The sequence below is a fragment of the Ictidomys tridecemlineatus genome, chromosome 8, assembly GCF_052094955.1.
Source record: "Ictidomys tridecemlineatus isolate mIctTri1 chromosome 8, mIctTri1.hap1, whole genome shotgun sequence".
NCBI lineage: Eukaryota > Metazoa > Chordata > Mammalia > Rodentia > Sciuridae > Ictidomys > Ictidomys tridecemlineatus.
In genome coordinates, this window is record NC_135484.1 from 9,153,869 (window position 1) to 9,167,524 (window position 13,656).

The window sequence follows — 13,656 nt, forward strand, 5'->3', positions numbered from 1 at the left end:
GGCCATTTTTCTGAACTTGCAAAGAGCCATCAAGTATGCACTGCTCTGTGCCTGGGTTCTTTGGTCAGCCATGAAATGACCTACATCCACACTGCTGTGCGTGGCTGCAGGTGCTACTGCATGAGCATTTCCCAACGTGTCCATCCACTCTGCTAGTGGCAGCCACCTCTCCCTGTCAGTAAGGGATGTGCCCACCTCTTGGTGTGCATGGGCTGCACTCCGTGGTACCTGAGTGCACATGCTGAATCCTGGTTCAACTACGGTAGGTAACTGTTTTCCAAGCTGCTCTTACCCATTTCCACTCCCCCCAGCACAGTGAGTCCAGTGGCGTCTCACTTCTCCAAGGAGAAGTGTGGCTGTCAGTCTCCTCATCTTAGCCATGTTGGTGAGTGTGGACTGGTGTCTTGCTGTGGTTTTAATTTACATTTCCCTGATCGTACTGGGCTGATTGTCTTATTGTTTATGTGGGTTTTTATAAATTCTAAATACCTTCATTGGGTATTTATGTTGCAAATATCTTTTATATAAATAGCTTGTTTTTTTTAAACTTTTAATGGTTTTTCTGATAAAAAAAAGTCCTTAGTCTTACTGTAGTCTAATTTATTAATCTATCCCCGAATGCTCAGTCTTGTTTGTGTCTCATTTCAGAAATCTTTTCCCACGCTAGGGTTATGAAGATAATATTCTAGGTCATGTTCTAGAAGGTTCATTACACTGCCTTCCACATTTACATCTGAAATTGGTTTTTAAAACTTTGATACAATGGAAAATTTCAAACATATATGAAAGTAGGGCTGGGGATATAGCTCTGTAGGTAGAGTGCTTGCCTCACGTGCACAAGGCCCTGGGTTCAATTCCCAGCACCACCAAAAACAAAACAAAACTCATATGAAAGTAGAGAGAAAAGTGTAAGCCCCCACAGACTCGGCTTCAATGACATCAATCTTCTGTCGCTGTTCTTTTTTGTCTCATTAGTTTATTATAAGAGAGAATGAACAATTTTTACATTATGAAAGATTTCAGAACTTCAAGCAATAGGCAGCTTCACGTGGTGCAGTCCCCACAGTGACTTACTCAGCCTACGCACTTTCCATCTCTAAATAGGAAATAATTCTTATCAGCTGGGAGCAATGGCTTGTGCCTATAATCCCAGGTACCTGGGAAGTTGAGGCAAAAGGACTGTAAATTCAAGGCCACTAGGCAACACAGTGAGACTTCATCTCAAAAAGAAAGAAAACTTAAAAGAAAAAAAAAAAGAGATAATTAAGGAAGAAAAAAATCCCTCACTGTCCAGACCCACTTCAATGCCTCCGTATCTGGAAGAACTTTACCTCCAACTTCCCTTCCCCTGGTTGCACCTCTACACTCTCACCCTTTTGACGGCTGCTTCTGCTGCCTACATTACTCTTCCTTGAGACTTTCCTGGGAGCACACCCTCCTTTGGTCACAACTTCAGCTGCATGCCCTGCAACTAACATTCACGGAGCAGAAGAAACCGCCCAGACCCTGTCCTGCTGCAAGGCCCAGCACACAAGGAGACTGTAGTCGGCTCCGGATGTGAGCATGGGAGAAGCTGTCCAGAGCCCAACAGGCCAGCACTGCTTACTGAAAAAGCTCTGTTCCCTCCCTCCGTGCTCCAGGCTACTCTATCCTGTCCTCTGGGGCTGCCTGTCAATCCTTTAGAGGAGAGAGGGGAAGAAAAACAAAAAAGAGGAAGGAATGAAGAGAAAAGGAAAGGCCCAGAGGCACCAGCTCGGTGCTTCCTAAGCTGCCCGAGCTGCACTGAGCTGAGGCCAGAGAGCCCTCCTAGAGCGTCTCGGCTCCTCTTAGCACTTTTCCTACTCATGACATTTTTACTGTTTTTTAATCTGTGAAACACAGTATTAGAAATTTTATTTAGGTCTTCTTTTACTTATCTCAATAATGTTTCATAGTTTTCTGTGGAGAGCTTTCTTAAATTTCTTCTATTTATTCCTAGTTATTTGACACTTTGGATGGTATTGTAAATGATAGGCTTTTGGGTTTTTTTACTTAAAATTTTTTTATCACTGACAAATTGCAATGTCTTATCTCTAGCTACCTTAATGCTCATTTATTTCCAGTAATTTCTATGTATTTTCTTTGGGATTTTCTATGTTCACTACTATATGAGCTACTAATAGCCATAGAACTCATTTTCCTAGTTCTATAATGTCATTTGGTAGGAGAAGAAAATGTGGCCCAAAGAGAACACATGCCCTGAGCAAGATCACATAGTGGGCAGAAACAGCCCAGGCTGGAAGCATCCTGACTCCAAGTTCTCCGTTTCTCTGACACACTTTTACCACATGCTGATCTGTCCTTGAAGATGGCAGCCATGAAAAGTAAAACGACCCGTGATGAGGGTTTACTGTTATCTGTACACTATACTATGTAGATACATGACCTTCAGATATGCTTTCTACATCAAATCCTGGGCAAATCACACAATTGGGACTACTGAAGTCCTTTGGCTCACCATGAGACAGCAAACCATGAAGGGTCCATGTAGCTTCCATAGCTACCAAGTAACAAAATGTTAAAAACCTATTTTCACTTCAATAGAGCTCCATGACATACTACAGATTAATGCTGCCTCTTAACAGAAAAGCCAGGATTTGCAGAGCAGCCTGCAAGACTAACAGATGACACATACAAACTTACCAAGAAACGCTAGAGGACCTCAGTGTTTTCTAATTCCCTTCTTGGTGATATGCAACACACCAAAAGTGCTTGTCAAGTCTAGAAAGAGGCAGTAACTGAAGATTAAGCCCAAATACTTATACTGTGTTAAATATGTGTATATGTCTATGAATACACAGATAGGGCCCTAATATTTAGACAGTGTGTAAATGTGTTCACTTCAACAAGGGAAAAGTACCATAAGAAGTTTAGCAAATAAATCTCTGCCTGAAAGTTCCAATAGGATTGATGGTATTCTACTATGTGATTTAAGACATAACCTCATAACATTTTTTCCAGGGTCATAATATATTTAGCACCTGCTGCTGTTCTGAGTGAACTCAAGTTTTTACACTTTGGACTATTTTCTAAAATACACAATATTTTTTTATAAGAGAAGTGAGTTATGGAGAAAACCCCTTTAGAGAACGTCTTTATAAATTCCTTTTCAAAGCGACCTGCCGAAGAGACATAGTACAGCGTACAGTAAATGCTCATCAGGAGAGAAATCTATTTCCTAAGCAGATATAGTGAGATGTCAAATAGCCAGTTTTTTCTAATTTTAACTGTAAGAGAAAACTTCTGTCAGTAAGTGGCCCCTGGGGTCAGCAGAGCAAGCCCAGCGTGTCTTTTGGATTCACAATACAGTTATGGGAAAGTGACTTGGCTCTAGGAATGGCACCAGATTCTGCTTTCCTCCTGAGATGCTACAGCTCTGTGAGGTCGAAGACATTCAGGAACCGTCACTGGTTCCCTTCACCTGACGTTGACAGCTGACAGCACCTTCCTCACCTGAGGTCAGTAAACAACCTGTCGCCCCCACGCACCCTTCAGCCTGTCTGCCCCTGCTTGGCTGCGACCAGACGTTCCCAGCTGGAGGAGCCTCTGCCTGGCAGCTCTTTCAATGCACACTGAACTTCCTCTGGTGGGATTTAGGTTTCTGTGCCCTCTTTGTCTCTGAAGCGGGTGACAAACAAATTCCAAACAGCCTAGTTTTAGCTTCTAGACAAATTCCGTGTGATCGTGGCAGAACTCATTTCCCCAAGACTGTGACAATGAGTTGTCCTACCTTCTCATCTCGGAAGTTTAGGAATTGCTGGAAGACCTCACTTTCGGAGATCACTGGGTGCCGGCACATCCTGGTCATCCAAGCCTGAAGTCTCTCCATGCGCATCTTTATAAATTCCTCTTCAAAGCGACCTGCCGAAGAGACACCGCCAGTGACACACAACCCTCTCTAAAGTGAGTTGCTATTGCTATGACTGAGAAGCCATTTCTGTGACTGCTGGCTGTCAGTAGAAAGCATTTTGTAAAAGGCAAACCGTGGGAATTTTTCAGCATTCTAAAAACCATGCAACACAAGATTTCTCAAAGGCTTACAGGAAAGATATCACAGTTTTTAAGGAATGAAATTCCAATTCAACATATCAGCAAAGCTTTTAGTGTGTCAAAATTAAAATTTTAAGTAAGTCTTATTGGAATACAAAAAACTATCTCTAGCTCATGAGAGTAAACATTAGGCCAGTTCCTGGGTGGCCACAGGAAGCCCCAGAGGAAAGAAAGGAGGAAGTGGAATTCAGTAAATCTCTCTCCCAAAGTACATAACATTTCCAGAGCTGCAGAAATACGGCTGAGTGCACATAATCCTCACTTAGCACTGTAATCAGTACTTGAGCAACTCAGGACTGTTGCTTTATTTCTCCACTGTGTTTTAAAAAATTGAACTGAAAATAGGCTGGAGAAGCAGCTCAGAGGAAGAGTGCCTGCTTAGTATGTGCAAGGCCCTGGATTCAGTCCATGTGTGCACCACAAAAGAAATCCAAAGAAAACACCCAGCCAAAAACAAAAGCAAAAGTAATTTTTCCATGAATGTGATAATGGAAGTTATTATCCTAGAATTTTTATGGTTGCATTAAAGTAGAGCTCAATGAGCAACATTGCTATTTTAAAAGTAGAAAGTCAGTTTGACAAGCATGAGGTATGAACAGCAAATCAACACCGAGGATTCAGGGGCCTGTGAAACAAACTCCACTATGACCAGTGAGGATACCACCGGATCCTCTCCCCAAGAAGCAAACTACAAGGCTGGACAGCAGTGGCAAAACCACATCAGTCCTCTGCAGATAAGCTAAGGCAGACGGCCATCTCTCCCAGCTCCTGTGTGCTTTCTTTCCCACCCCTGCTGAAAGAACGCTAGGGCAGAGTGCTATGGAGACTGGCAGCGCTGCCTTCTTGCCAGGGCAGGAGGCAGTTCACCTATGTGAAGCTGACAGAGGGAGCTGCCTGTGTTTCAGATAGGAGTAGAAGTGACAATGATAGAGGCGGGTGAACAGGGAGCACCAATGACACTACAGCTGAGATGGCTGAGCCAAGCACATTCCAGGCTCAGGGTGTGCACAAACAGTAGCAGCTGGACCAGGCCCACCTGAAACTGCACACATTTGAAGAGACAGGAAAGGGCTCAGGAAGCCTGGTGCAGCAGCACACACTCCACACTCCCAGCTACCAGGACACAGTAAAAGCTAGGGCTAACTTAGAAATGACCTGAGCTTTGAAAGTACTCTCCCTACCTACAGTTACCTGGACAGGACAGAAGCCCTATTGGCATAAGTTGCTGAGCACAACCTCTATCCCATCAATCACTGGCCTCTCACCAATCTACATGGACACAGGAAGTAAGATTGATAAAATAAACAGGGCTGGGGTGTACTTAAGAACTTGTGGTATAGCATGCGTGAGTGAGGCCCTGGGCTCAAATCACTAAAAAAAAAAAAAAAGGCTTTTGAAATATAACCACATATAAAAATAACTAAGCTGCAAGGGAGCCAGAATTCAGAGATTCTGCCAATGAAAGTTATTTAACTAAGCAAAAACAACTTTCAGGGAAGAAAAATCAGAATTTAGAGTTGCTAAAATATATTTCCCAAAATCTCTAGTTTTCAACAAAAAAAATGAGAGTACTGCACAGAAACAGCAAGATATGATCCACACTGAGAGAAAAAGCAGTCAAAAGAAGCTGTCTTGAGTGTCCTAAGATGTTGAATTTAGCAGCTTCTACAAATATGTTGAAAGAACTAACGGAAACTTGTTTTAAAAAAATTAAACAGAAGTATGATAAGCAATCAACAAACAGCTTCTCAAAGAGATGGAAATTATTTGAAGAAGAAGAAGAAAAAAGAACCACAGGGAATTAGTGGAATTGAAAGTACACTGACTGAAATAAAAAATTCCCTCTAGGGGCTCAACAGCAGATTCAGAATGGCAGGAGACAGAATCAGAGCATTTGAAGACAATCAATATAAATTCTTTAAGATCAAGAACAGAAAGAAAAAAATAATAAAATGAACAAGCCTTAGAACTCATTAAGCACTCCAAATACCTGCAAAGGGAGTCCTGGAGGGAGAGGAAGAAAAAGAAGCAGAAAAGATATTTGAAGAAATAATGGCAAAAACCTTCCAAAATTTGATGAAAAACTTTTATCTACACTTCCAAGAAGTTCAACGAACCTCAATAAACTTTGTATTTGTACAACACGTACAAAGGGATCCTCACCAAGATAAGCAGAACTAAACCACTGAAAGACGCAAACAAAAAGAAAATCGTGGGAGCAGAAAGCCTGGTGCCGTCTGTGTGTGAGGCTGCGGGGTGAAGGGCCGGCTTGGAATTGTCCCAAGAGTTTGTTAACTAACCAGTGGTTGAAATTTAATGATTTTTATTCTACTGAAAGACTTCATCCTTGTGAAAATTCTTCTGACATAGCTGGTTTGCCACTAAACTATGCCTTTGGAAATTATTTTATGCTTGGTAAGACTTTCATACCAGGTTCCAGAGACTAATTTAAAAAAAAAAAACACCAGTAGAAGAAACTCTCATTCCTCCACTTTATACAAACTTTACTTGGGTTTTCACCAAGCATGCCATGATACTATATGGCATCCAGGGATAAACCCAATTCATTCAGTATTATTTCCCAAAGAACGAAATCCACAAAAAATGTTGGCTAGGACCTTTGTAAGGATATTGGTTATGAAGTCCACAGATATGTTAGGACATCCTCTACTGGGCTTCCTCCTCCTCTCCTCCCAGGGCTCAGGAGGAGGAGAGTTTGTACACCCAATGACCTGTGGCAATCACCGGCAGAAGGCAAACCAGAGAGAAGGGGGGAAACGCGGCTCCGTGTGCCTCACTCTCCTCGGCACACATCCAGTCAGCAGGCCAAAGCAAGGCTGTTTTCAGACTGGGGGACTTTGCTTTCTTGCTTCTCTCTGCCACCTACTTGGAGGCATGCCCATATTTCAAAAAACAAACAAAACAAAACTTAATATGGAAGGAGAACTGTGACTCTGTGGTGCTTTAAATAGCACTGAATTATCTGATTCAGAATTAATAATGTATTAAACCTAAATGACACAAGGAAGCCTCACAACCCTGAGACAGTCAGTGAACTCTTTAAATCCTGTGGAGCACATGCTGTGCCAACCAAGAGGCCAAAGGTGAGTGTCAAACCAACAACAGACTGAAATCCAAAAATACGAAGAAAGGCAGGACTAATGTTTTCATGGAAAGAAATCTGAAAGCTGACACTTAAGCAATGAGGTGGCAAAAGGAGGGAGAGTGTCTACCCTGGGCGCAGGCAGGGGGGCTCGGGAACCCTGTGGAGGAGGTGGCTCACTTCCACTCTCCACCCTGGCTCTTCGGCTCTTCAAGGGGCCTCATCAGCTCACCAGCAGGGCTGCTGGGATGTGTCCATCTACCTAGAAGGGAAGCCCTTACTCTCCACTCTGAAATTTCTGAAAAAAATTTTTCAAAAAAGAAAAATTTTAAAAATGAAATTTCCATCCCCCCTATATCTAGAAAAGTAAATATTAAACTAAATAAAATACAAAGTAAAGCTTTGAGGGGAACGACTCTCTTCTCCCAGCCCCTCGGATACCTCGCTCTCACTCTCCTCCCAGGCCTTCCTGCACTGTGGTTTCCTTCCACTGAACATTTCCCGCTGCGTACTAAACCCTCTCCTCTCACCTCTGGAAAAGCTCAGTGTCTCCAAAAACCTTGTAATGAGCCACAGCAGCAGAATCCCTGAGCTCGGACACCCAGATTCCATGCCAGGCTAGGGATGAAGACCAGAGAACAGGACAGCTCCCCAGCACGGGAATAAATCCTGACTGTAATAAATCCTGACTGCTCGTTTACAAGATGCCCTGGCATCACGTGTTACTCACCAGAATAATTTGGGGGAAGGAAAGTGGTGAGGGAAGAAGAACACTTTAAATAAACAAGAAAAGGGAAAGGGCAATAATCAATTACAAACACCTCTGTAGAAAGTGACACAGCTGGTCTGCATACCTCTTTACACTATTTGGGTCACAATTTTTATTTTCATTTTAGGCTTTCTAAATAATTTCTATTTTTTCAGGTGTCATTTTTTCACATTTAAAAAAATGTACCTATTTCTTTTATAGGAGAAAATAAAGACAAAGACTGCCGGAATTCAGGGTACACCCACTAGAGCTCTGATAACAATTTGTTTCCCCCAGTGTGGGGGATCAAAACTGCTAGCAAATTTTATCAAAAATCCCACTGGTGTTCAGGTAACAACCAGACGTTACCAGAACATGTGTTCTAGCTCTCTTTTCAGATGTATTAACTACTGTTCCCACACGTGGGCACCCTGCTGCTCTAGAGAACCACATCCCCTTGCAGGAGGCCAACCTGACTGCATCCTTTTCCTTGTCCTATGCTCAGCGTGACACACACTCACCTGTGACCTGCTTGTCTGGAAGAGAAGGGATCGGAATGGCTGATCCAAACTTAACCAGGAGACGCTCATATAACCAGTCAAAGTGCTTATACCTGTGGTTTACAGATCGATTAGTGTTCTACAAAATAAGGGAAAGAGATGAGAAGTTACCAATGTCCACTACAGAAAACAAGGGGAAAAGCAAGCAGCAGACAGAGCAGGGAGCACCGCTGTGTCCGACACTGTGCACTTACAGTAGGTGTTAATTGATATTCAATGTAGCTCTTCAGACCATACATTTTGGAGCCTTTCCTGGGATCTGCTACCACACAGTCAAATGTAGAGGTAGGATAAACCCACATCGGGCCATAATCTCCAACCTACACAATGATCCAGGGAAAGTTAATTTTATAACATGGAAAAACAGTACATACAATTGGTACAAATCAGTAAATGATTCTTTTAGGATCATAAGTCCTCTGGAAGGTCATTCTTACTCCTCTTCAAGAAGGTTCATAACTGGTCTCTGTTCCTATGAGAGGTCACATTTGAAGAACATACTTGTTAGGATGAACACACTTGTTAGAACACACTTGTAGGCAGCCTGGCCCACAAGGAGGAGAAAATGGCTCCCCATCTAGGCAAGTACTGGCTGGAACACAGTGCCTCTCTCTAGATCAGTTTCTCAAGCTATTTGTGAAAAGCCATTTTAAAAAATTTCCCAATCTATTACAGACTAATAGTTTTACGAAGTAAAAATTTACACATTTGGATTTCTCAATGATGTCAAATTACCATCAAATTTTCGAAATACTCTCATTTTTTTGTACTTTGGGTGAACTAGTAACAGTTTTTAACTGGGCAACTGATCTGTGATGATAATTCTGAATAGCTCTGTTCAAAGCTACAGAAATGGCTAATTGGATTGGCCAGGATCTCACATCCACGGCTTTACTGTAGGCAGGGAGTTTTTATTTTGTTTCTCAAAAGCAAGAATTAGGCCATATGTTTTCTCTTGGGCATGTCTGTGCAGTGGGTTGGCTCACTTCCTGTGCCGGGTATTCCACCTGCTAGGCAAGGTTTACCAAAAGACAGGCCCCATTCTTTCTCCGCTGCCTTTTCCCATCTGTGACCAAGGGGCAAAGGCATAAATTCAGGTGAGGCTTCTTACGCTTCCACTACAAAACTGGGGTTTCACTGGGGATGGGGTGAGGAAGGGAACTGGGCAACTTCTCTGTGGGGGTACCGGGAACTTGCATGTAAGTGTGGAGCCTGAGGATCATTTCTGCCAGGCACTGCTAACTGCCAACAAGTCTGCAGTCCTGAATGTGGCCATTTCATCTTGTTTAGAACTATAAGGCTATAGAGGTGGCTGCAGAAGATTATGGGTCCTGGGGCTCACACATAGGCTCCTGATATCACTCCCTGAATGACTGATAGTTTCATGTTGGCTCTGGATCACCCATTTCAGAATGAATAGAAACTTATAGATTTCTGAGAGCCAGTCTGTAGGACCAGTGGATCCCATCAAAGGACATATAAAGAACAGGAGTCTTGGGTGGCTCAGCGGTAGAGCGCTCACCTAGTGCTTGTGAGGTGCTGGGTTTAATCCTCAGCACCACTTAAAAATAATAAATAAAATGAAGATATTGTATCCAATAATAACTAAAAAAAGAACAAGAGTCCTTATGATCTTGAGGATATGTTAACTTCTTGAATTGGAATAGAAAAGTACTAAATTATGTAATCTAGGAATAAAGTAAAAAAAACAATATGTAAAGGGAACATTTTCCAGGAAAGAAATCCACTCAGATTCAGGGAGAAATGAAAATAGTCTTTTATAAAACAGCTTTTAATCTTACAGTTAGAAAAAGCAAGAAGAGTAAAAAGGAAACGAGAAGACCATGTGCAGGCTGAGATCTCTAAGGGAAAACCAGCAAATTTAAGGGAAAAGAGTGACAACCAGTCCCCTTTCTTTCTCAAGGTGGGCAAGGGAAAAAGTAGTATGAAGTATGAAAGTCCAGAGGTCTTTAGGTCAGGAAGGCAACCGAGGACTGGAGTAAGGGACTAAAGAGAAGATCTCTGAGAACAAACAGCCATACTGTCCCCAGAGGGGCCACAATCAGGAAGCTCTGCGAAAGCTTCAGAGTAGAACCCAAGGGCACCTTGGGGAACTTCCCTCATGACTGGCACTGAGAGGCAGGGTTGGCCATGTCCCCGGGGCCATATTTCACTAGTGGGAAGGGCTACTTGTACCTTCCAAATAGAGAAGCAGGTCTCTGGGTTCTCCTGGCTTCCCGAAGACTGTGGCTTTGCTCAGCTTCCCTTTCCATGCAAGAGGCCCTCACAGGCAGCCCTGCTTCTACCTTAAGCTCGTGAGACAGGGCCAGGCCCCAGCTTTCCACACTGGTCCACCACTGTCACCCCCAAGACAAAATCCACTTTATGAAGGTGAGGGCAGAGCCATGGGCTCTTAATTGTGTTGAGTTCTAAATTTAACCAAAAGAATAATTTTACACACACACACACACACACACACACACACACACACACACACACACACGCGTGTAAAGGGAACACTTCCAGGAAAGAAATCCACTCAGATTCAAGGAGGAATGAAAAAATTATTAAAAGCCTGGTACAAACAAAAAAATCAAATAATTGTTAATTCCACTACTACTTTTGGTAAGGTATACCCCAAATTTGCTTTGAGGGAAAAGATAAAAGGGTCTCCACTGTCTGGAGGTTTCTAGGATTTGAAGCTTTTCAAAGATGTGAGAACAAGTAATTAAAGCATCCAGTGTTATTCCTGCAATTTCATCAAGTCCAGAACCAAAAATTATAGAACCAGACCAGTGTCTCCTCATCCTTGTTGGCATCATGGCAATTCTACCCCAGGCCGCCCCACTTCACATTTCACAGGGTTAAGTGGATAGGGTCAGAAAATAGCCAGAATTTCATTTGGGAACATACAGCTAGATCAAAACATGGGATGAAACCAAAGAGCCTGTGTCACTCTGCATAATGATCAGTATTCTAAGACAGGGGGAGCCCCTCCTGGTGTTGATAGCGCTCAGCTTCCACTGCTTGAGCTGACAGCTGGCCTTCTGCAAGAAGCACTGTGACCAGCATCCTGGGAAAAGGACCTGATTCTGACAGCATGCTTGCGCTTTCCAAGGTGGAACTGACACATCTGAACTGAGCTTATTAGCTAAAATAGGTAGAAAAACAGCATGCAAAATATACGCAATAGAAAAGATATTAAAAGAATATGTCTATGAAGTGTTGCTTCAATAACAATAATTTCAAAGATTAAAAACAGAATATCTGGATAATATTCAGGCACTAATTTATGCTAATTATCTTTAACACTCCTAAAATACTAGGATATCATCAATTATTTGGGACATAAAATCTGTTTAAAAATACTTTCCAGAAGACTGATAACCCTTTTAGCTGTAAAAGACCTTAATTAGAAACAAAGCAAAAAATATGAACAAACTTACGATGATGGGAATTTTCTCTTTGGGTTTTGCTAGTTGCTTGGCCAACAAATACTGTTCCATTCCAGGTTTTGCAAATCCAGGAAATCTAACCATGAAGATAAATGTTGTGAGTCTTAATGCCTTTCCTCAGAAAATTCTCAAGTCTCACCATGTTTCCCTGATACCCCAGCTTTAACCTTGTTCTATCTTTCAGATACACCAGAACTGGAGTGTAGTAAATGAAACCTGATGTAATGTTCAATGGCCAGCTCATCATTTAATTACGCTCCAGAGCAGTTTGATTTTAGAAGGTGTGATATTCATTGGTTCTCTGTGTAACTGGATCTGAAACCATCTATCACCAACATTGTAAAGGGAAACCTGAAAAAGGCCCCTCCCATGCCCTATTACCCAGCACACCAATTTGAGTAGGCCACATGGAGCAATGGGTACACAAAGGCATTCTACTTCCAAAGTACAGGTGCCTTTTAACACACTCATGCAGGGTGACTACAGTTAGGCCGAGAATGCCGACTCTGTTCACAAGCATCTGTGCCATTTTATTTTGGAATGCCTTCAGGGTCAGTTTAGGAGACAGGATAGAAGTCTTTCTTCATAGTCAGCCCCAAGCATCATAAATGCATATGGCTACAACTCTACATTCAAAGGCAATATCTAAAACTGTAGAACAACTAGAATAGGTGCACAGTAATCCAAAGTGCTACTTCTCAAAAAGAAAATAATGTGTTTTAGAATTTACTAAAAAATCCTGAAAGCAAAATACCTAAAATCGGGGGGAAAATTTACTTTTACAAAGTCCCAGTTCGCTTCTAATTTCATTCATATACCTAGCCAAAAGCCTGCATGATGCTCGGGGGTTGGTACCTTTCTTTCATTCTTAACTGGCTTCCCAGAAGTCCCCATACCCTAGACATGCTTTAAAATGCAGCCCAGACAGGGAAGAACAAAGAGGAGTCTTGGAGTCGGTGGCTCTGGATGTGAACTGCAGCTCGAGCACTCAGGTGGTTTCCCCAGAGAAGAATGGAACTGAGACGACCCACGTTCTTGGGTGATAAGGGAATTGAGGGGTGTGAAGAACCCAGTATGGAGATACTCAGTGCAGCCTCGGGGGGATCCCTCTCTGTGCTGCCTCAGCATTCTGTACTCAGATGCCTGCTACACAATTTATCCTACTTAATGCCACTGTCCATTTACACACTACAGCAGACTAGAGGGACTTCAGAGAAAGTATTAGTATTTCCAGGACCTGAACCAGTCCTGAGGACATACTAAATACTTAATGAACTAGCAGGCTAACATGGTCCTTTCATTAAAGGACCTCTGGGAACCAGATACTGTAATCACTCCCTGACCAGATGGTGACTGAGCTGAGCACAGAAAGCACATCACATTTTTTAGTATTCTTATGGACCATGACAAAATTCTAGCATTAACTGTGTACATCCAGCTACGGCAATGTAATTTATTAATTCTTGAGCATTATCAAAATAGATCTTAAAATGCTCAAGCATATTTAAATTATTTGTCTCCCTTTTAGTATAAGGTTTATATTCCATGAGTTGAATACAGCTGACAATAAAATGAATTGCTGAAAAGCTGTAAATACATTTTTAAAATTTTCATAACTGTTCAAAGTGACTCATGTGTATTAGTCTAGTTAAGTAAAAATGCATATGACTTCAATTATTCCCAGCACCACAGAGAGAAGGA

General features: G+C 42.2%; 1 protein-coding gene across 2 annotated transcripts in view; it reads right to left on the bottom strand.

Moving 5' to 3' along the window:
* The window catches only part of Snx9 (sorting nexin 9), a 103,238-nt gene that overhangs the window by 16,085 nt on the left and 73,497 nt on the right, over nt 1-13,656 (bottom strand). For both annotated transcript variants that reach the window (XM_078018832.1, XM_013356916.4), the window contains exons 7-10: nt 11,947-12,031; nt 8,695-8,820; nt 8,462-8,579; nt 3,770-3,900 (exon numbers count right to left, since the gene is read on the bottom strand). In XM_078018832.1, coding sequence (XP_077874958.1) covers nt 3,770-3,900; nt 8,462-8,579; nt 8,695-8,820; nt 11,947-12,031 — 460 coding nt within the window. The remainder of the gene's footprint in view (nt 1-3,769; nt 3,901-8,461; nt 8,580-8,694; nt 8,821-11,946; nt 12,032-13,656) is intronic.